The 23,830-nt window shown below is 37.8% G+C and overlaps 1 protein-coding gene across 1 annotated transcript; it reads left to right on the forward strand.

Annotated features, from left to right (window-relative positions):
* Positions 1 to 10,960: 10,960 nt before the first annotated feature.
* On the forward strand, positions 10,961 to 22,559 carry eif4e1b (eukaryotic translation initiation factor 4E family member 1B). Its single transcript, XM_036581047.1, has 7 exons — positions 10,961 to 11,039; positions 11,298 to 11,392; positions 12,666 to 12,761; positions 15,341 to 15,404; positions 16,870 to 16,983; positions 17,905 to 18,044; positions 22,268 to 22,559. The coding sequence occupies exons 1-7, from the start codon at positions 11,016 to 11,018 to the stop codon at positions 22,380 to 22,382; spliced, it is 648 nt and encodes a 215-aa protein (XP_036436940.1). The 5' UTR covers positions 10,961 to 11,015; the 3' UTR covers positions 22,383 to 22,559.
* Positions 22,560 to 23,830: the final 1,271 nt, after the last annotated feature.

A 23,830-nucleotide genomic window follows, 5' to 3' on the forward strand; every position in this document is an offset into this window, starting at 1 on the left:
GATTCTAGGTAGATCCATGAACACTCAAAGAACCCTTTGCGTCTTTGCATCATGAGAGGGTTCTTCAGATTGATAGAAAATGTGCACATGGTTTTATATAGAAGCTTTTTGAAAAGGGTTTTATATAGCACCAAAAAACGTTCTTCTATTATTACAATGTCAAGCACGTGTAGAATAGAAGAACCCTTTTTGGTGTGACATAGAACCCTTTTCAAAAAAGATCTATATAAAATCATATACAACACATTCTCCATCAATCTGAAGAACCGTTTAAGCATGAAATGGTTCTATCTAGAACTCATGATTCTATAGAGAACCATTTCCTTTGCTAAACGGCTCTTGAAGAACCATCTTTTTTAAAAGTGTACATGTTTATTTGGCATGAACATAGAATATATAGTAATATAATAATGTTACAGTGAGTTACTGATGAAGAAATTTTAGAATGGACTACATTTACACTTTGGAACACATTAACAATTAACACATCACAACTAATTTCATTTTCTTAGGGGGCTACAGGGTGAGTATGTGGTCACATTCCAGGATCTCACCCCTGGAAGTGTGATCACACCACCAAGCAAGGAAAGAATGCCGAAGGTGAAGCAAAGGTGATCACTCAAAACCTCACGAAACCATGAAAACTCTACAGAGATGTCGCTTAAGCGCTGTACTTGCACACCAAACACACCAACTTAAAACACAATCTACAGAATTATAAATAATTAAAGAGTAATCGAAGCAGAAGTGAGTTACGCTCCTATATGAGGGATATCACTGACAAGGAGATGGAAGTCTAGGGGAGGTTCTGTTTATGTAGAGGGTTATTACATATGAACATGTGATTATATAATGTTTCTAGAGAAGAACCCCTATTCTATTTATAGATGCTGTTTATGATAAACTTAACAGAGAGCAGTGAACTCTTTACTCAGTTTTGTGGTGCTGCGTTTATTTTCACAGTCACAGGATAAGAGAGCTCAGCTGATAGACGGTTATTATTGATAAAGCAGTGATGCAGAGGTCTGATTAGATAGCAGTTACACTGAAAGATAAGGAGCAGAAAAAGTACAAGGCAGATGTTTCTAATGAAGTGGTTGACAAGTGGATATGTATGCTTGTACATATATATATATATATATATATATATATATATATATATATATATATATATATAGATACTGAATAGTTCATAGTGGATACTTTATAATTCATAGTAGATAACAAATAATTCATAGTAGATACTGAATAATTTACAGTAGATCCTGAATAAATCGTAGTGGATACTGAATAATTTATATTAGATACCAAATAATTCATAGTGGATACTGAAGAATTCATAGGAAATACAGAATAAGTCATAGTAGATAATGAATAATTTATAGTGGATACTGAATAATTCATAGTAGATACTGAATAAGTCATAGTACATATTGAATAATTCATAATAGGTGCTGAATAATTCATAGAGGATACTGAATAAATAATAGTAGAAATTGAATAATTCATAGTGAGTACTGAATACTTCGTAGTGGTTACTAAATAAATTCACAGTAGATACTGAATAATAGTCTAGAGTAGATAAGTATAACAATAAAAATAATAATAGACTAAGATTAATATAGATTAAGATTAATAACTGAATAATAAGCCTAGGATTTAAGAGGCTAAAAGGAAAACTCCTTGTTCTTCACTCACTTCTGTGATGCCAAATTTATTATCACAGTCTTAAGGCTAAACGAGTTCAGCTGATTAATCAGTTATTATTGATAAGGACTGTCTGATCATCAGTTTAGGAGGGAAATAAAGAGCAGACTGCCATCTTATGCTGACTCTGAATCTCTTATCACCTCTGCTGACTCCCTCTCTGGCAACCAGCATATAAACCCTATCAGCCTATAAGGAAACACATGCTGCCAAATGGAGAATACAGAACTCGCTTTTTTTTTTTTCATTTGTACACCAAAATGACTTTTTATTTCATGAGCACTTTATGACAATTAAAGACCAAAATAACTTGGAATAAAAGCTCAATATGTTAATGTTCAATACAGTTTATTAAAGAGCATTTTTTCCATCTCCTATAAAGTTACCATTTCAAAGATACAAGGTTTTTCTATTCCAGTAACAAAACACTGCCAGCCAGTGGCGCTTCTAAAGCTAGATTTGCTGCGAATGATGATCAAACTTTAGTTAAAAGGCTTTCTTAGCATTAACCAGTTGTTCATTAGATATAAAAGGCAATCATGAAGTCCAAGCACGCAGTGTGATAACCACGCCCTAATCAGATATCAGACGACACAGGATGAACACAGAGTCATTCTGTTCTGAACAGAGTGAGATTACGCTGCTTCAGAGAAGCTGAGAATTCAGCTGAGTTACTCTCATTAATCATTAGTTGTTAATCCATTTTAGTTGCAATAAGGAAGCTGAGTTGACTTTTTCACAGTCGCATAAAACTGCTTAACCCTTTTGTTGCCATATGAAGACAAGCAGAGAGCTAATAGCAGGTTTTACAGTGATCTGGCTGTGTGTTTGTGCTGTATTTCTGGGTTGTGGGATGTTAGAGCTGGTTTCTCTCACTCTGGCTAGTGATGGCAGGTTCCTCTGAGTGTTCTGGTGTGTGAATTATGTCGCTATTTTTAACCCCTTGTTTGTAATATGAAGGCTGAAAGCAGAGATGTAATATAACAGTAGCGAGTGGGGTTTGGGTAATTTTGGAGCTGGATTGCTGGCTGATGGACGGTCACAGGTGGATGAAATCATGCTGGTTTGTGAGGACAGAGTCTGATGAGTGATCTCATGTGTGAATCATGTCGCTGTTTTAGGCCAAAAAGCAGAGCAATAATAACAGGATTTTGGGTGATATTCGGAGCCAAATTACTCACTGATGCTGATGTCACAGCTCGATTACATCATGCTAGATAGGGGCGGGTTCGCTGAATGTCCTGATATGTGTATCATGTCTGTAGCTTAAACCGTTCTGATGTTATGAAGACTAGAATCTACCTATGGTTTTGCTTCGGGTCCTAAGAGTTTGCAACAGTTTGGCCAAATTAAATGTCCAGCTTTCCCTCTCGACTGCATGCAATCAGCCAAGACATGTTTGGTGTTCAAAGTTTGCTTCTTTGGAGCTATGAAGCTAATGTAGCTAACAAGTAGCATAGACGTTTATACCCCACCAATTAGCAAAGTGCTAAGTGCATGCCTACACACTTAAAACAGATGGTTCTTCAAGGGTTCTTTAGTAAAGATAATGGTTCTATATTAAGCAATGAATACTCAAGCAACCCTTTCCATGATTAAAAGGTTCTTTGCATGGTGAAATGGTTCTTAAGATTGATGGAAAATGTGCTGTATATAGAAACGTTTTGAAAAGGGTTCTGTTTAGCACCAAAAGGGTTCCTCTATTGTTACAAGCTTGACATCATAACAATAGAAGAACCCTTTTTGGTGCTGTAGAGAACCCTTTTCAAAACGTTTCTATATACAGCACATTTTCCATCAAGCTTAAGAACCACCTATATAGAACCATCTACAGCACAGTGATTTCCATCAATTTGAAGAACACGTTCACCATGCAAAGGACCTTTTAAACATGAAAAGGGTTGCTTGAGTGTTCATTGTTCTATACAGAACAATTTTCTGTACTAAAGAACCCTTGAAGAACCATCTTTTTTAAGTGTGTAGATGACATAAACTGTGTTGGGTTCTTAAAGAGACATTAAAGAGACAAATGTAAACCTTCACTACTTCTGTTGTAAACATGCCGACTTATCTCCTAAATTGGTGCCACAGTAGCACAAGACCAAGTCTTTCTGGCTTAAACCCTTAAAATCTCAGACTTATTACAGATTAAGGCTTATTATTCAGCAACTACAGGGGCTTTAATGCAAACTGGCTGAGCTATTCTTAAGTTATAGAAGAGTGTAGTACCATCTGGCCTGCTGGTGGCCTCCCTGGCCATTTAAAGGGTTAAAGACTAGAAAATCCCCTTTCTGATGATGTACTTCGAAGATGCAGTCAAAAAACATGAAACCAGTTTTCTCTCATTGGCATCATTTTTCAGTTTTTATCATAATTTGAAAATGCCTGTTGATCTTTACATTGTGTGTAAATTTCATGATGAACGGACCAAAAGAAATGGCCCAAAATTACTTCGAAAAAAGTCTGGTTCCATTGACTTACATTGTAAAAAAAAGTGGCTATAGCTGAGCTAAAGCTTAAAGCAGAGCAAAGTAAGTCTGCGTTTCCGTTTATATTATATTTTTAGCCTGTACTATCAGCACATACTGAGACATATTTACAGCAAAGATGGTAAAATGGACATAAAGTGTTGTGGCTCCCAAGGTGGTTTGATTTTTACTGAAAGGACAAAATGGCTCTTCTTAACATTTGGGTTGCTGACCTCTGGCCTACAGTCATCAATGTTGTTTTCCTTCCCAGTGTTAACTGCAAATCTCTAGTATAGGAGTGTTTATTGATTTGGGCTGAATCTGTAGATTTGGAATACTTGATGTGCCAAAAATAATATGAATGTGTGAAAAACAAATGAAAGGTTTGAAAGGATTAAGCATGTCTTGAGTGGTGAAAACAAGTACATTTTAGCGTCACTGTCAAAAGAAAACCATGAATTTATGTTTTTGTCGATTTTTTTTTTTCATTTTAACACATCAGCTGTCCTTTACATTGTGTGTGTTGTTTATGATGAATAGACCAATAGAAATTCCTCCAAAAAGGTAAAAGCATTTTTTGCCTTCTCTTGTAAAGTTACTATTTTGGAGATACTTTGGAGATATTTTGTTTTTCATTGGATAGCAACTATATATATATATATATATATATATATATATATATATATATATATATATATATATATATATGGAAAAATGTCTTTGGAGATACAAGGTTTTGTTCTGACAACAGCAAAATGCTTGAACGTCAGAGAAAGTCAGTTGAGTTGTTTGGTCAGACATGGAAATCACTTCATCAATGTTGGAATTTACCGTCTGTAACCACCGCAATAGCGGTTAATGGATAGTTTTTGATGTTTCTTTAGAAACACTGGATTCAGTTTCGGTACTACAGCATGCTTGTTCATTTTAATACAAATGTAACTACAATAAACACGTTTCCACAATTCTGACAAATCTCAATTTTGGCCATATGATTGGAGACCCCTTGGTAGCAGCCATCCTGTCTGGATCAGGTCCCCCAGAGCACCAAAATGTTGTGCTTAGTTTCTTTTTTAGTCATATCTTTATTAGAGAGTGCAGAGTGTGTTCTTGGATGAGCAGTAGAAGGCAATTATTTGCTGAATGAGACAAATCTAACGCTCAAAAAATGCAGACCGCAGAGCAAAGGTCAAACTGCTCATCGGATGAATGGGTGCCCTTTTTAATAATGCTTCTTAACCTCTTTCCACATAAGGGCCATTTCTCGGTGGTGAGCAGTTTTTCATGTGCTTTTTCTTACAAACATGTGGGGTGATCATTAGCTATGAAGCACTACCTACTATTATCACTCTTACAAGATGATACTGAATTGATTCATAAAACATCAGAATCAGAATTTAATAGGTTCTGTGTTTCTCCCCACTGTAAAATAAACTCAGGCGCACATGCGCACATTATAAAGTAGAACACTCTGGAGGAAAACAATGCAGGATCTTGTTTTTGCATGTTTGTGATTACAAATTGGTCATAAATTTCCTGTATATGAAATGAAAGGCCCAACATGATCGTACATAGAAGGGTCATTAAGTAATGGCAATGGCTCTGTTTAGAACCATGAGTTCTACCATATATGGAACCATATCATGCTTAAATGGTTCTTTGCATGGTGAAATTGTTCTTTGGATTGATGCAGAATGTGTTGTATATGGTTCTATATAAAACTTTTTTGAAAATGGTTCTATGTAGCACCATAAATGTTTCTGTTGTTGTTACGATGTCAAGCTTGTATACAATACAAAAAAAAAGTAATCAGTATGAATTATTTAGCAACCAGTATGAATTATTTGGTATCTAAAAAAAAACATTTTTTGGTGCTAAATAGAACATAATGGTTATAAATAGAACCATTATCTTTACTAAAGAACCCTTGAAGAACCATCTTTTTTTTAGAAGTGTATGTATGAGGTCAAGCACATAGCCATGCAATCTCAGTAGACAAACAATGGCAACAGAATGGATCATGATGAAGAGCTCAGTTACTTTAAATATGGCACTGTCTTAGAATGCCACCTCTGCCACAAGTCAGGTTGTGAAATTTCTGTCCTGCTAGATCTGCCCTGGACAACTGTAAGTGCTATTACTGTGAAATGCTTGGTGTAGTGTAGTTGGTAACCCCTCTGCCTTCTATGCTGTAGACTGGGGTTCAATCTCCCACCTGGCAAGCACCTTACACTATATCAATAAGAGTCCTTGGGCAAGACTCCTAACACTACCTTGGCCTACCTGTGTAAAATGATCAAATTGTAAGTCGCTCTGGATAAGAGCGTCTGCCAAATGCCATAAATGTAAAATGTAAATGTAAATGGAACATCTAGGAGCAAAAACAGCTCACAGATTTATGCATAAAAATCACCTATCCTCTGTCGCAGCATTTGACAGTATCGTGTGACTGGGGGAGTCCTAACTAGCAGGTGGAATTGCAGACGACTAAATTGGGGAGAAAAAAAATTAAAATAAAATAAAGAGTTCAAAACTGTCTCTGGAAGCAACATCAGCAAAAAAACTGTGTGTTGGGAGCTTCATGAAATGGGTTTCCATGGCTGAGCAGCTACACACAAGCCTAAGATCATTATGTGCAGTGCCAAGCATTGGCTGGAGTGGTGTGAACATGCCATCACTCTGAATTAATGGAAACATGTTCTCTGGAGTGATAAATCACTCTTCACTATCTGGCAGTCTGAAGGACAAATCTGGATTTGGCAGATACCAGGAGAACATTATCTACCAGAACGTACCAACAGTAAAGTTTGGTGGAGGAGGTATAATGAGCTGGGGCTGTTTTTCAGGGTTTGGACCCCTTAGTTCCAGTGAAGGGTGATGCTAATGCTGTAGTATACAAAGACATTTTACACAATTAGATGCTTTCAATTTTGTGTCAGAAATTTGGGGAAGGCCCTTTCCTGTTTCAGCATGACTGCACCTCTGTGCACAAAGCAAGCTCCATAAAGTCATGGTTTGATGAGTTTGGTGGGAAGGAACTCCAGTGGTCTGCACAGAGCTCTGACCTCAACTTTAGTGAACACCATTGGAATTAACTGCAATGTAGATTGTGAGCCAGGCCTTCTCATCCAACATCAGTGCCTGACCTTACAAATGTTCTTTTGACTCAATGGGCACAAATTCCCACATATATATTCCAAAATATTGTGGAAAGCTTCCCAGAAGAGTGGAGGCTGTCGTAGCCACAAAGGGAGGCAACTCCACATTAATGCCAATGGTTTTGGACTGGGATGTCCGACAATCTCATATAGATGTGAAGGTCAGGAGCCATAAAAAATACTTTTGGACACTTTAAATTCCAGGATTATCATTATTTAATGAATGATAAAATATGTCAACACGGTCATGAACATAACAGACACTGTTCACTGTCCTATCAGCATTCATATCACACTAGGGTGATCATTTGCAGAAAACAGGACTGATAGAAGTCCATAAATACGGCATATTTTCAGAGTGAATCATACTGCAAATAGTTCACATATGATGCAGCTGTTACATCGCTGTAAATGACTAAGCATAGGCAGCTAAAACAGCCTGACCTCATGACGTTCATGCACTTTGTGCTAGAAACTTGAAGGGAATAGAGCTCTAATATAACATCCACAGAGTCATAGAGTTAGCCTGGGGGAGATTAGCATCTTGGGTCATGGATGTTAGTGCTGATATGGTATATGGAGGTAAAGGGCAGGGTTAAATGATATAGCATGAAGTAAATATGAGGGAGTAGAACAGGGGTCTCCAAACAAGGACTTCAAACTGTAATCAGCAGATACAGGAGTAGTTAGCTTGACACAGATTAGTTTGAAGGCCAGGCTTAAAAGGGTTTTAAATGGTTTTAAATCTCCACTGGGTTTAAACTATAAAACAAATACAAAATTTCCCCCTTACTTCAGATGTAGCCGATCGGCCAAGGCATGTTTTGTGTCCGCTTAGTCTTGTACTGGAGGTACAAGGCTAATATAGCTTGGAAGTAAAGAAAGTTAATACTGCACCAATTAGCACTGTGCTAACTGCATGCGGAAATGATCACACACTTGCCTCAAACTGTGTCTCTAGACTTGATTAGCACTTCATTCTCAGCACTGCAGTAACACTGAAGTTGTGGTGGTGTGTTAGTGTGTGTTGTGCTGGTACAAGTGGATCAGACACAGCAGTGCTGCTGGAGTTTTTAAACACTGTGTCCACTCACTGTCCACTCTATTAGACATTCCTACCTTGTCAGTCCACCTTGTAGATGTAAACTCATCTGCTGCTGCACAGTTTGTGTTGGTCATCCTCTAGTCCTTCATCAGTGGTCACAGGACGCTGCCCACAGGACGCTGTTGGCTGGATATTTTTGGTTGGTGGACTATTCTCAGTCCAGCAGTGACACTGAGGTGTTTAAAGCTCCGGCAGCACTGCTGTGTCTGATCCACTCAGACCAGCACAACACACACTAACACACCACCACCATATCAGTGTTACTGCAGTGCTGAGAATGATCCACCACCCAAATAGTACCTGCTCTGTGAGGGTCCATGGGGGTCCTGACCACTGAAGAACAGGGTAAAAGGAGGCTAACAAAGTATGCAGAGAAACAGATGGACTACATTCTGTAACTGTAGAACTACAAAGTGCAAAGTGGAGCTGATAAAATGGACAATGAGCGTAGAAACAAGGAGGTGGTCATAATGTTATGCCTGATCGGTGTATAGCTGGAGTAGTGTTTGTATTCATGATCTGGTGGTCAGGACCCCCATGGACCCTCACAGAGCAGGTACTATTTGGGTGGTGGATCATTCTCAGCACTGCAGCAACACTGAAGTTGTGGTGGTGTGTTAGTGTGTGTTGTGCTGGTACAAGTGGATCAGACACAGCAGTGCTGCTGGAGTTTTAAACACCTCAGTGTCACTGCTGGACTGAATAGTCCACCAACCAAAAATATCCAGCCAACAGTGTCCAGTGGGCAGCGTCCTGTGGCCACTGATGAAGGACTAGAGGATGACCAACACAAACTGTGCAGCAGCAGATGAGTGATTTGAATTGGTAGAGTGATTGTGCTGGTGGGCCACAGTGGTGCTGTGGATTTAACTAATTTTAGCCAGCATTAAAGTGATACAGTCTCTGCTGAGGAAATGCATTTACACTGTCTGATATACTGACCTACCAGTCTGGCCAGTTTCATGGTGATGGGTGACTGAGTGGACATGTTTTTCTTTTGCATGGTCCTAGTGCCATTTCCCAAAGACTTTAGACAAGTTGCTACTCTTTTTTTCATCGTCAAAAAAGCCCAATTTCAAAATGACCCTCACCAATAGGTAGCTAGATTTATTTGACAATTATATAAAATACATATAAGACTGCATTCATACAGAGCCAGCCAAAGCCCATGGACTTATTTCCATTGTGGTCCTCTGAAAGATATCAAGACGTCAGATTATAACAGTCTGTAGTGAAGAACATCACAAGCGTCTTTAAAGGAATAGTTCATTAAAAAATGAGAATTAAACAATGAAGCCAAATGTATACCATTGGCCAAAACGTGTACATGTAAATATACTCGATTTTAGTTCTGTTTGCTTCTTTCATTCTGCACTCGAGCTACAAGGCTGATGTGGTAATGGATCAGTAATGGAGAAGTAATGGAAGTCTAAGGCATACACAATGTTTTGAGCAGCTCTATAATATTGGCCTCATAGCTACAGTGTAAAAATAAAGAAGCAAATTTTCTTCGTCAGCTACGCTTGGGGTGAGGCAAAAACTCTGTAAAGCTGAAACATTCTTGTTTTACAGTGCAACAAGCCAGACGCAGACTTCCTTACGGCTCTTTTTATCTACTTATAGATCATTTTTGCATGTCTAGCTTGCCTCACAAGCACCACCACCATTTCACACCTTTCTTTAACTTTAAGCCAGCCGTCACATATTGCCTCTTTTTGTAATGTGCTGTAGCACTAAATAGTCTGCTTAGATATCTGTACTTCCTGCAGTCACATCACGTCAGATCTGTATTGCTGTAAATACCCTGTCCGTTAATTTCCACATCTGAAATGTTAAACTTTTTAAAATACACACAAATCTGATCTTTCTTTTTTTTTTTTCAAATTGATTAAACCATGTGGCTAAAATGTGAGTTTTTATCATATTAAACTCAGTGGTCACATGGCAGTACTGATTTTAACATAATAGGCCTTATTTAAAACAATTGTATGCATCAAAGCTCAAATGGGTACTGAAATCAGAAAGAAAGAAAGAAAGAAAGAAAGAAAGAAAGAAAGAAAGAAAAATATCTTGTCATTGCTGAGAATGAAGCTGAAAAATGACTAATGAGTTGAGCAGCGTGAAACAGCGCCACCCTGTGGCAGGTTAAAGAAGTTACTAAGCTCCTAATTGGAAGTGGGGAGTAATTTTGTAGGTAAAAGCAGACAATTTTTTTTTAAAATAAACAATTTGTAAATAAAAGATTTCAGGGTAACGTTTTATGTCACTATAATAATTTATATAATTATAATAATTATAATAATTTATAATGTGTTTAATATGAACGGATTGAATTTACATCTCTAACGTCCTACTAACAGCTAATTACTACGTCTAATAATTACTTGGTTTAATAATTACTTATTTTAATCATTCGAAAAATGTGTTTGCCTCTAAAATGCACGAATAAGTGGTGAAACTGTGAAACGAGAGGAGCTGATTGTGAACCGCGGCGGGCTGGTGAGCTGATAAATTGAAATGGGGGAGGATTTTTCTAGAAGCTCCATTAACGAGCAGCTGCTGTGCTCCAGGTTCGACATGGCGGCCTGTGCTGTTCAGCTGGTGAGAAACTCGAGTTTCTGTCCTCACATTCAGCCTCAGCAGTAGCGAGTCCCGCTTCAGCAAACCCAGTTTCACTTCTGTTCCTGCTCTGTTCGAGACTGAACTTGTTTTCTTGTTCAAATTGTCCGTTCCACCTTAAATGCTGCGGTAGTTACGTTACTGCCGCACCGTTTAAGGTGGAACGGAAAGTTCCAGTAAGGCGCTAATTTCAGCTTCGACTGATAAACAAACCCAACTAAATTTGCTTCTCTCGGACAGATTGATAAACGGCCGAGGAAGAAGTTTGAGAAGAAGGAAGCGCCCATGGTGCCTGTAGTGAAGGAGCCACAGGCCAAACACCCCCTACAGAACCGGTTTGTTGGACAGAGCTTAGAGAAGCGCCTCCTTAATTACAGTGCTATCTAATATTCATGTTGTGGTCTGACTGGTTTGTGTGTTGAGAAACTGCACAAACTGGAAGACCATTATTTGTTTGGTATTGTGCTTGTTTAGTTCAGATTTTTTTGTTTGGGTGTTAATTTATCGATACAAATAATTGTTATTCATCAAGCTTATTAATATTATTATTATTATTATTATTATTATTATTATTATTACTATGGTTAATTGTAGTAAGAGTAGTTGTATTGTCATTGTTTCATGGTCTTGTAGTTTCTATTTTTATTTATTTTTTTATTTTTTTTTGTTACTCTTATTTAGGCTGTTTTATTTTTCTTTTTTGTGAAGCTCTTAGAGTTTAACTTTACAGTTGCAGCAATCTTGAATATTTATAGCCACTTCTGATATCTTTACTGCTGGATTGACTGACTGTATGTCCGTCCATCTGTCTCTTTCTATCTTTCTGACTATCCATCCATCTATCCATCTGTTTGTCTGTCCATCTGTCTATCTGACTATCCATCTGTCTGTCTATCTATCTTTCTGATTTATCTATCCATCTGTATGTCTATATGTCTGGGTGTCTGTCTGTCTATATATCCTTCCATCTGTCTGTCCATCTGTCCGTCTGTCAATTTGTCTATCTATCTATCTATCTATCTATCTATCTATCTATCTATCTATCCATCTATTTATCTATCTCTTTCCATCTGTCCTCCTCTCCATCTGTTTTTCTGCCTCTCTATCTATCTGTCTATTATGTCACTGTCCATCTATTTATCTGAGAATACATCTTTTTCCATCTTTCTGTCCATCCGTCTATTTATCCATCCGTCTGTCTATCTATCCTTCCTCCTTTCTTGCTTTTTAGCTCATTTTTTTAACATTTTATTTTTTTTTAAATACCTAAAGCTCATCGCTGTGGCACATTTCCAGCACTTCCTATTAATAGACCAAATGGTTATTTTCAGTTCTTAAACAATAAACGAGTTTAAATGCGAATCAAAGTGCGACTGGCTTTTTAACACAGTGATTCGTGTAGTTCTGCTGCAGCGTTTTGGTGCAGGTGTAGCCGCAGCAGATACAGCATGAGTGCCTTTACCTGCCTCGCCTTATTTACCTCATAAAGCTGCACCGCGGATCAAAGTTATAACTTAGACGACTGCTGAATGTGTGTTTGGAGCGGATGGCGGTCCAGGCTGGTTCAGGTCATGCTATATTAAATGTATTACTTGTTTTTGTGTTTAGGTGGGCCCTGTGGTTCTACAAGAATGATAAGAGCAAAATGTGGCAAGATAATCTTCGACTCATCACCAAGTTTGACACTGCTGAAGACTTCTGGGCGTAAGTAGAAACATCTGGAGTCGCAGAGTCTTAACAGTGCCGTAAAAACGACTGTAAAATAAAGTCCTAACATGTGTTTAACTTGGTCAAACCATTGGATAAAAACACAATAGCCACCCCAGGCTTATTTCCACTGAAAGATGACATCCATTGCCTGACGTCATGTTTTTAGCAAATGTGGGGTCTTCCTGAGCACCAGATGTGTCTATCAGTCGAAACAGACACATTAAAGGGAAATTCAGGGGTTGCGATGACAACACACATGTAGCCATTTTATTTACTATCAAACTGCCAGTGAACCTACACATGTCTTCTGAGTTTTATATGGCATGTTGATGGTGAAATAGTGATAAATCTAAAATAAGTTTTCTTTGGGGACTATTTTGCCTCACAACACCCTGCATGTATCACTCCATGAGTGAATTTAAAAATGTTGTAGTCCAAAATCTTCTCTAAACTGTCATAAAACAGTGTCTTAGACATCAGGCACTGAATTTATAACCATTTCATGTAGTAACTTTCTGTGAGGGAGCTTTTAAAGGTGGACGTCTGGTTCCTATCACCACCACTGTGAACAATTCTGACTCAGTAAGTTTCTCTACAACAGAGCGTTTCACACCAAACCACTCGGAATGGCTGTTCACATAGAAAAATCCATGGAATTCCCCTTTTAAACCATGACCTCTTCTAAGAGAGTCGGTGACTGAATGCTGTGTGCTGCCCCATATTGCAGTAAGTCTGCGGTGTCATTGATTGAGGAAGTGTGCCTCAGTGGTTGCTGAAGTCTTCATGGATGATCAGTCACTCTGATGTTCTGCTGGACTCCACAGAGGACAGAGTGAGAAGTTGGAGAAGTCAGAACTACTGCTGTCTTGAAGTTAATCAGCTTTTCAGGAGAATCAGTTCTTCAGTTTTTTTTTTTTCCTGGTTTGAGCTGATCATTAGTTTGGAAACCACCATGTTCTTAGATGAATAGAACTGAACTGAATCGCTGGATACTTGATGGTTGGCGTTTACATCACTGCTGTAAAGGAAAGTTTATCTGCACAGCAGACGAATGTCCACAGACTTCCAGTGAAGTCTTTTTATTTTAAAAGTTAAGGTTTTTTATTTTAATTTTCTACATAATTAAACGGTTAAGATATTAAAGTCTAAAAAGCTCAGTTCTAGAGAAACGTACAGAGTCAGAATTGTTCAAGGTGGTGCTGATAGGAACCGGACGTCCACCTCTGAAAGCTCCCTCACAGTTACATGAAATGGTTATGAATTCACTGCCTGATATCTGGGACTTTTTTTACCAACAAGTCTGAGAAAGTTTTGGCCTAAAACAAAGTTTTTAAATTTATTTTTATTAATCATTTCACAGTGGAGGGGTGCATGCAGGGTGTTGAAAGCTTACGTTTGCAGATGTTCCACTATTTTACAATCAATATTACACAAACTTATTTGCTAAAAATGTGGTCGGTCACTGGACCCCTGGTTCCCATCACCACCACTGTAAAGAAATCTTAGTCTCTACAATCAACTATATCATACCAACCCACCCTGAGTGACTCTGTTTACATCTCCATGTTCTCCTTTAATGTAACTCTTAAAGTATTTAGAATGAACACTGTGTGCCTGACGTGGTAGCAGTGAGAGGCTTTGTTTGTTGTTTTATTGGTCTAGCTGGCTTTTGAGTAGTTTATCGTTTCAACATCTGTTTTTGGATCAGTCAGAAGCTCCCCTTCTTCCCCTCTCTCTTCTAAATGTGTGGTTGCACCAGCTGACATTCTCTAAGCCAGGGTGTCAAACTCAACCTCTAAAAGGGCCATATTTATAAATAAATAAATAAAAAAATAATTTAAATCCGTGGGCCAGCTGTTTTTATTTTTACTTAACATTTTGCCATGACCTGAACTGACCATTGGTTATTCAAAATATGCCAACTACAACAGCAAAAAATAGGCACTGAATACTTGAACTATTAAATAATTTAAAATAAAAACTAATTGTTTTACATAAAAATAATTGACTATTTTAAAAAAAACTAAAAAATAAAACTGACTATATTAAAATAAATAAATTATATATTTTTTTATATATATTCTATATATAAATTTTATATATATATATATATATATATATATATATATATATATATATATAAAATTTATATTATATTATTAATAATAATAATAATAATTATATATATATATATTTTTTTTTAAGTTTGCTTGAACTGGACACCTGGCATCCTTTTTTTGTGATGCTGTCCCATAGATCCCTTAATTATAGTCCCTATTTTAACCAGTCAGAGTAGGGCTGGGCGATATGGCAGTATTTATCATATAGCATATATCATAGCAATAAATCACACTGCAATATGTCGGTGTGCTTTTCTGAGCTTATTGTAATAAATTTTCTCCAGTGTAATTAGATTTAGTGCATTTATTATGCAAAATGTTTAATACAAATCATTGCGTTCATAGTTTCTGATGGTATCTGAAGGCAGAAGTATACGATATTACATTTTTGCCATATTGCTTAGCTCCAGCAGAGTCCTCAGCCTTTTCTTTTTTTTTTTTCCCCCCCTACAGGTTGTACAACAACATTCAGCCAGCCAGCAAACTCTCATCAGGATGCGACTATTCTGTGTTCAAGGTGAAGGACTTCTTTCAGCCTGTTTTCTTTCATACCTCCACTGTTACCCAGCACGCTTAAGTGACTGCGTTAGCGGCAAGACGAGTCCACTTCACTTCACCGTGCTGTTAAATACATCAGTGTTGCTACTGAATCACTCACAGTGAAATTAGGTTTCATAGGATCACTTGTAGTGTGTGCATGTGGTGTCGTTGCTGTATTTAATTTATATTTTTTTGCTCTTGTGTTGCTTTTGCTTGCACAAAGACCTCAGTATGTTCCTTCAGGTGGAGTTATGGCCGCGTGAATTGGCTGGAATTGACGGTTCAGATGTGGTGCCACCTGTAGTGAAGCTGCATTGTGACACTGTCGTTTAGATTATCTGTGTTTACACACTTTAAAATGTCTAAAGGAAGGATGGTCTCATTTCCAGCCAAAACAGCCATTAAGTTATTCATTTTGTTTCAGCGTTGAGGAGAAAAAAATGCAGAAAACAAAAATATTTAACAGAATATTATTACACAAAAGCCTCAACAAACAAATACAATATTGAGTTTTTTCAGTACATAGTGTGTCACTCTTCACCTTTATTCCAGCTTCCATTCTTTTCAGGAGACTCACTTTCAGTTTCTCTAAGAAATCTGCAGACACACCTCCAAAGTTCAGTCTTAGAAGCTGGTTGATCATTTTCTGAAGTAATCAAACCCATTCAGTGGTGTTGAGGTCTGGACTCTGGGGTGGTCAGTCCATTGTTCAGCTTCTTTGTTTGTGTCTCCTTTTCTCAGTGAGGTTCTTCTTGACAGCTACACATCCTTTCAGACCCACAGCGCTGAGTCGTCTTCTCACAGTGGAAGGATGGACAGAAACACCTGTGGATGTTTTCAGATCTGAAGCAGCTTGATTTTCTCCTCTCTCTCAAAGATGAAAGCTTTAAGTGCTTTTTATCTGATGGGGATAGTTTTGGTGTCTAACATGTCTTTCAGGTGGTTGTTAGGAGCCCCATTTTCTCTGTAGATTTTGATTTGCTTTTGTTTTTGTTTTTTTTAACTTGTTTCAGAAACCCTATATAAATAAAAAATAATGCGTGGCCATGACTTAGTAAGGTGTGGAAAAGGGAGAATTAAACCTTGACCACAGCTTAATAAGGCTTGATATAAGTTAGACTTAGAAAGGCGTGGTAACGAGATTTAAGCTGTAATTAAGCTGTAGTCGAGGCTTAAATATATCATTCCCACACTTTACTAAGTCGTGGCCATGCAATGTTTGTTTATATGGGATATCATCCGCAGGACTCTGTAAACTCCTGTTTTTCCACTTACTTTCCCTTAACTTTCTCCTTCCTAATGCAAGGAATACTATATCTAATTTATTGGATATTATATCTAATCTCCTCACAAAATGAATAGCTTGTTCTTAATGGCGCTTTTGAATAGAAATGAAATGAATGAAGTGGTCGAACTCTGTTTCTCTGTATTTAAACATGCAGGATGGTATTGAGCCCATGTGGGAGGACAGGAGCAATAAGTGCGGTGGCCGCTGGCTAATCACTCTCTCCAAACAGCAGAGACACTCTGAGCTGGACCGCTTCTGGCTGGAAACGGTGTGAGAATATATACACATGCTGCAAACTGGGGTTCAGATTAAGGCTGCATGATATAGATAAAGTATGAGAGTATATGTAACATTTTTATTATTGTCATTGCATAACCCTGCGATATATTAAAATTGGTGAGTCAGTAAAGTGATTATTTAACAATATTAACCAAAATAATTCACTTTTATAACTTACAAAAATATTTTGTTGGATTACATAAACATCAGAATACACACTGACGCCCGTCTAGAACTGTGATTGGTCAGGATGCTCAGAGCACACATTATGATTGGTTAGAGGCTTATTTGCACATTGCAGCCTTTTTTTGATGTCAGTATTTAATCAGCCCATAGTGGAGCCTGTTTCAGTGCTTAATTTGGATTTGTTTAGGTTTGTGATCAGGAAATTGTCCCTGATTGTGATCTTTTATAAAAAAGGTTTGGATGTATTAAAGATTAGAGACAGTCATATGCAAAAGTTTGGAGTGAAATGCTTTGTTGATTTAAGTGGAAATAAGTGAACATGCTCCACTTAAATATGGAATTTATCTTTACACTGTAGTGCACAATTTATATTTATTTCCTTAACATATTATGAAAAAAATACAATATAAAATGTGCCATAACCTTTGCAGTGGCCACACTCCCCCCAGTATGTTAAATTCAGTAAATAAACAGTAATTGTGCCTTAAAATGTGCAGAAGTGTGTTCTCTGTAGAGGACGAATTCTCTTATTTACTCTCAAACGCAACGCAACGCAATTTGACCAGGGTGCTCAAACTCAAACTTGCACACAATTATACCCTTAAAGCACTGTTGCCTTAAGTTCAGATGTGACCCTGTATGCTCGCTGTTATACCAGAGATTTCAGACGTTAGCTGCATGCTGTGAGTGGATGTTTGGGTTAAGCTGGCTGTCTGTGCTGCAGCTGCTGTGTCTCATTGGCGAGGGCTTCGGCTCCTACAGTAGGGACGTCTGCGGAGCGGTCATCAACGTCCGTGCCAAGGGGGACAAAATCGCCATCTGGACCACCAACACTGAGAACGCTGAGGCTGTAACTTACATTGGGTGAGTGGGCGTCAGATTTAAGCATATGTGTGTGAAGTTAATTAATTGAAAAATGAGTATCTTTTTCACGTAACCATTGGTCTCATGTAAACATTTAGTTTCATAATGTAGTATTTGTTTTCCAGTCTGTACAGTAAGTATGTAGTAACTAAGCTGCAAATACCACCTGCTTTTAATTAATTTTTTTTGTGATGTCACAAAAAAACAGCATGTTTACATGTACACTCTTAAAAAATAAAGCACTGCTTATTTAGCCTACAGCAGTTTAGCCCCACAGGGTTCACCATGATGATAAAAGGAGTTTTATAGTGTGGACTGCTTTTTGAGTAACAGTACAGAGCAGCCAATCAGAATAGAGCTTATATACATAAATAGGCCTTAAAGGTGCAGTAATAACATGGTTTAAACCTAAGGGATGCAAGGAGGATGGATAATGGTCATGTAAAAATTACCAGCTGTACAGTTGTGTGCAGAAGTTTGAACACCCATCTGCAGAGAACACGGTTAACACTAACAGCAGGCCATGTAGGAGGAGAACAGAGTGAAGGACACAGCACCTCCACACTTTTATTACCCGTGAGTTCATTCCAACACCACCTGTAATATAAAGGTGTAGGGAGTGTTCAGTGTGAAGGCACTGAAAATGTTGTTTTATGTTCTTCACAGAAAATGAGGCCAAGAAATCTGAGGTTGAAATAATATCACAATTTTTTTTTCTTTTGGTTAACATTGAAAATGGGTCCTACAGACCCCAACAACACGAGTTAAATGATATTTTCTGCACATTTTAGTGTGCAGTTTCTGTGTGTATAAAAAAATGATATGGGGGGTGCTGTTTGTGGGTTTTTGTCATTTTAATCAAATTCACTGTAAGCACTCAATCAAAAGTGAAGTGAAACATAAGTTTATGATTTGTGTCCCTACTGGACTTGTGAATTTGGATGATTGGAGTCCAGATGTGGCCAGTTGACCGTCCAGTCTGCTGTAAACAGTAATGATCATGGAAAAGGGATTTGTGCCTAGCAACCTAATGAAGCTAATTACCCATCACACCAAATAGCGTAGCATGTTTGGTGCAGCACAGCGCTGCCTGGATATCCTGCAGTGAGAGTGATGGTGTCAGACTGCAGCAGGCAGCATTGAAACAGTGTAGGAAATGCAGTAAACACAGCGAATACCTGCGGCTGAACTAACGGCAGGCTGAGCTTTTCTGCTCCATAGAAAAGATGGGTGATTATGCGTTTATAGGCTTCTAATGCGAATGGAGCCGTCAGGATTATTTGACTGAACTCTACACTCTTAAAGATGGTTCTCCAAGGGTAAAGATAATGGTTCTATATAGAACCATGAACACTTAAAGAACCCTTTGCATGATTAAAGGGTTCTGTGCATTGTAAAATGGCTTTTCAGATTCATTTCAGAAATGTGCATGGATGTGCTATAGATGGGTCTGTATAGAGCCTTACTGAAAAGAGTTCACTATGGCACCAAAAGTTTGACATCATAACAATAGAAAAACCCTTTTGGGTGCTGTATAGAACCATTTATAGCATGTTGTCCATCAATCTTAAGAACGCTGTCACAATGCAAAGAACCCTTTAATCTTGCAAAGGGTTCTTTTTTGCTCATGGTTCTATATAAAACCATTTTCTTTACCCTTGAAGAACCATATTTAAGAGTGCATGATTTAAAGGGTTATATGCATTATGGAAAGGTTGCACTGCCTTTTTAATATGATGGGATTTATATACACATCACTGCTGATTGGGTAACACCTGACACGCCCATCAAATCAGAGAAGCCTACTGTAAAGCCAGTCACACACCGTATGTACAATGTTTTGAGACTGAACGTGCCCCAGGTCTTCAGGTGGTTGTTAGGAGTCCTATTTTCTCTGTAGCTTTTGCCAGTTTTTGAAACTCCACTTACTTTTCTTTGACTTTCTCCTTCTGTGTGCAAGTGGAATATTTTATCTCTTGTACAAATTCTCCTCAGGAAGATCTCCTGAAAATGTAATAACTTTTTGTTATTAGCAGTAGGTTTTTCTGATAATGCAGGGTGATTCAATTTGATTTCAAAATGCTTTATTTCACCTGTAAATGATTACAGAACAATGCAGTAAATTGTAAATGGTTTAAGTGAGCATAAAGCTTATGTAATTTTAAGTGCTCAGTATGAACCTCCTCCAGCTGTACAGACAACATCAAAGCCATAGTCAAATTCATCCCATACTGGATTGAGCGTGTCGGGTGTCACTGTTCTCACGGCTCTTTCAGTGCGATTTCGGAGATCATCCAGTGTTGTGGAACCAACGCTGAACGCTCTGAGCTGTTTGAGGTTCACTGCCGCTGAAAATCATGTTGCACAGTTATGACAGATTCACTCTTATTGAAGTGGAGAACGCAGAACGCTTTCTGCTCAGGGGTCGCATCTCCCCGCAGACTGAGGGCAGCCATCTTCTGGTGACAGTCAGAAACTCTATGACCCCCTCTTTCAATTGGCATGTGATTGGTTCCTAGGCACCTCACGGTTATAAACAATATGGCGCTTTGAAATCAGATGCATCTTTTTAAATTATCCTGTAATGCAATAATGAATATACAGACTGAAAACTTACTACCATAAATTGTGATTTAAAAAAAAATAGAAAATATCAAACACAGACTGTTTTAAAAAAAACCCTAATGAAAAAGAATAACAAATACTTAATTTAAATAAAATTGATTTTCAACAATCATTCAGTCTAAAGTACCTTTTAGACATTACAACTCTGTCTGTAAATGTAGCCCAGTTAGTTCTAAGGAGGACAACTTCTTGTAAACATATTCAAAAAAGGGTCTCTTTCTGAAATCTGTAAAGGAATTTTTATTATGCATCTAATATTCTCCAGTTTCACAACACAGTGGACGTCTTTAATCCGCAATATCTGAGATGGAGGTTTAGGAGATTTCCATTTAATCAGTGTTAATCACTTTGCAAGGAGAGTGACAAAAGATACAAAATCAGCTTCCGAAGACGAAAGGAACGCTTATGGGGGGATCGCACCAAACAAGGCAGTCATGGCGTTGGGCTCAGTGGGTTTTCCTATAGTATCTGTTAATGATCTGAATATTTCTGTCCAATATGAATACAGAGAGGGGCAGAACCAAAATGCATGCACATGGGTGAAATGGCTGTTTTGACTGGAAAGTGTATAATTGGACAGTTACAGCGGTCTCACATCCCTGCAAACTCTGTTTTATGACGTCTTTTTTAAAGGCTTCCTTCTAAAATCTAAGTGTGACTTATTGTTCACTTAGGTTGGCTTTGTTTTATGATTAAGCATCAGAATAATGAGTAGATTATTCAATTACTAATACAGGGTGATTCAAAAAGATTCATCTGATTTTAAAGCATCATAGTTGTTTTACAACCATGAGGCGCCTAGGAACAAATCACATACCAATTGAAAGAGGCGGTTATAGAATTTCTGACTGGCTCCATTCAGTCTGAGAGGAGATGAGACCCCTGAGCAGAAAGTGTTTTGCGTTCTTCACTTCAATAAGAGTGAATCCGTCATAACTGCGCAACGTGATTTTCGTGGGCAGTGAACTCCAACAGCTCAGAGCACTCGTCGTTGGTTCCACAACACTGGATGATCTCTGAAATCGCACTGAAAGAGCTGTGAGTGCAGTGACACCCGACATGCTCAATCCAGTATGGGATGAATTTGACTATGGAGTTGATGTTGTCTGTACAGCGGGAGGAGGTTCATATTGAGCACTTGTAAAATTACATAAGCTTTATGTTCAGTTAAACCATTTACAGTTTAATGCATTGTTCTGTAATGATTTACAAATAAAAAAATTGAAATTTTTGATGAATCTTTTTGAATCATCCTGTATAATCTTTAGCGAAGGATTGGCCTGAAAGCAGTCAGGTCTTGAAAGATGGATGTGTAGTGCTTTTTCTAAAAAAAAAAGTTAAACTTTATTATCCTAATTCAATTTTAATTTAAATTTAATGATCTTTCTCTTAATCTATTGTTTTAATGTTAGTCGTTTTTAATTTCTATTCACTCTAAGTGACTTTTTAAAGCAAAGCCCTATGAATGATAGGTGTCTAAAAGATGCTCTATGAATAAACTGAATGTCTAATGTAAAAACGTGGTGTATCTGAAGTGTTTTTCAAATTAAAACTTCACTCATTCTCCCCTCATCTTTCTTTCATTTGGTCTTTTTCAGTCGGAAGTATAAAGAGACTCTCGGCCTCCCAGCAAAACTTGTGATTGGCTATCAGGCTCATGCGGACACGGCCACCAAGAGCAACTCCATCACCAAGAACAAGTTTGTTGTTTGAACAGGAAGGTGGTTTATGGGTCGTGGCGTTTGTCTTTGTCTCCTTGTTCCCAGTGAATGCTGGGAGAACCTTCAGAAGGAAATTTGGAATTCTTTGAAGCACTTGTGGAAATGATTGCCAAAGGTTTGGTGGAAAGCGATGCAGACAAGCATGCACTTGATCTCCGAGACCTTGTGGTCATTGAGGTTATTGAATTTCAGTTATGATGTCTGTGTTTGTGTCGATGAGTGCTATGTAAGACTTTTCTTTTTCTTTTCATGCCCTCAAAATAAAATTGCTGAACCTTCGCTCTCGTTCTGAACTCATCATTATCTTTCGTAACAGTGTGGTGACCTTACAAACAACAGTGAGGAATCTTAAGAATGGTGAGGTTCTTTTAAACATGGTCAGTTCACTTGAGAGCTTTCTTTAAGTCCTTAAACACAAGTGCAGTATTTAAAAAAACTTTGAAGCAAATCATTTTCCAAAAGTCTGAGTCAGAACTGTTCAAAGTGGTGGTGATGGGAACCAGACGTCCACTTCTAAAAGCTCCCTCACAGACAGTTATTACAGGAAATTATAGTGAATGTTATTTCATGATTGTTTTGAGAAGATTTTGTCCTGAATTGTCTTATGAAAGATATTCATGGTAGGGGGGAGGTACATGAAGTTGGGAGGCAAAGTGAAAAACTTTTCTGTTTTTTCCACTATTTTCCCATCAATCTTACATATGAACTCAGTCTCGTGTAGGTTAACCGGTGGTTTTGGGCAGTAAATAAAATGGCTATATTTGTGTTGTGCACTCCTAAACATGGTTCTTCAAGGGTTCTTTAGTAAAGAAAATGAACACACTCAACCCTTTGCATAGTTAAAAGGTTCTTTGCATCACAATGATTCTTCAGATTGATGGAGAATGTGCTGTAGGTGGTTCATACAGCAGCAAAACGAGTTCTTCTATTGTTAAGATGTCAAGCCTGAAACAATAGAAGAACCCTTTTTGGTGATATAGATCCTTTTTCAAAAAGGTTCAGTTTAGAACCATATAAAACAAATGCTCCAGCAATCTGAAGATAGAACCATGAACACTCGAAGAACTCTCTTCATGATTAAGGGGTGCTAGGCATTGTGAAATGGTTCTTCAGATTGATGGAGAATGTGCTGTATAAGACAAAAGAACCAAAAAGGGTTCTTTTGTCATTACAATGTCAAGCCTATAACAATAGAAGAACCCTTTTTGAAAAGGTTTTATATAGAACCATATAAAACACAATTCTCCATCAATCTGAAGAACGCTTTCACCATGCAAAGAACCCTTTAATCATGCAAAGGGGTTTTTGAGTGTTCATAATTCTATATAGAACCATTTTGTTTACTAAAGAACCCTTGAAGAACCATCATTTTTAGGAGTGGTCATGGCGGCACCTGGTTCCTCCACCACTGTAAAGAAATCTGACTCTCTACCCTGAACA

This window comes from Colossoma macropomum, unplaced genomic scaffold (assembly GCF_904425465.1).
Source record: "Colossoma macropomum unplaced genomic scaffold, Colossoma_macropomum, whole genome shotgun sequence".
Classification (NCBI taxonomy): domain Eukaryota; kingdom Metazoa; phylum Chordata; class Actinopteri; order Characiformes; family Serrasalmidae; genus Colossoma; species Colossoma macropomum.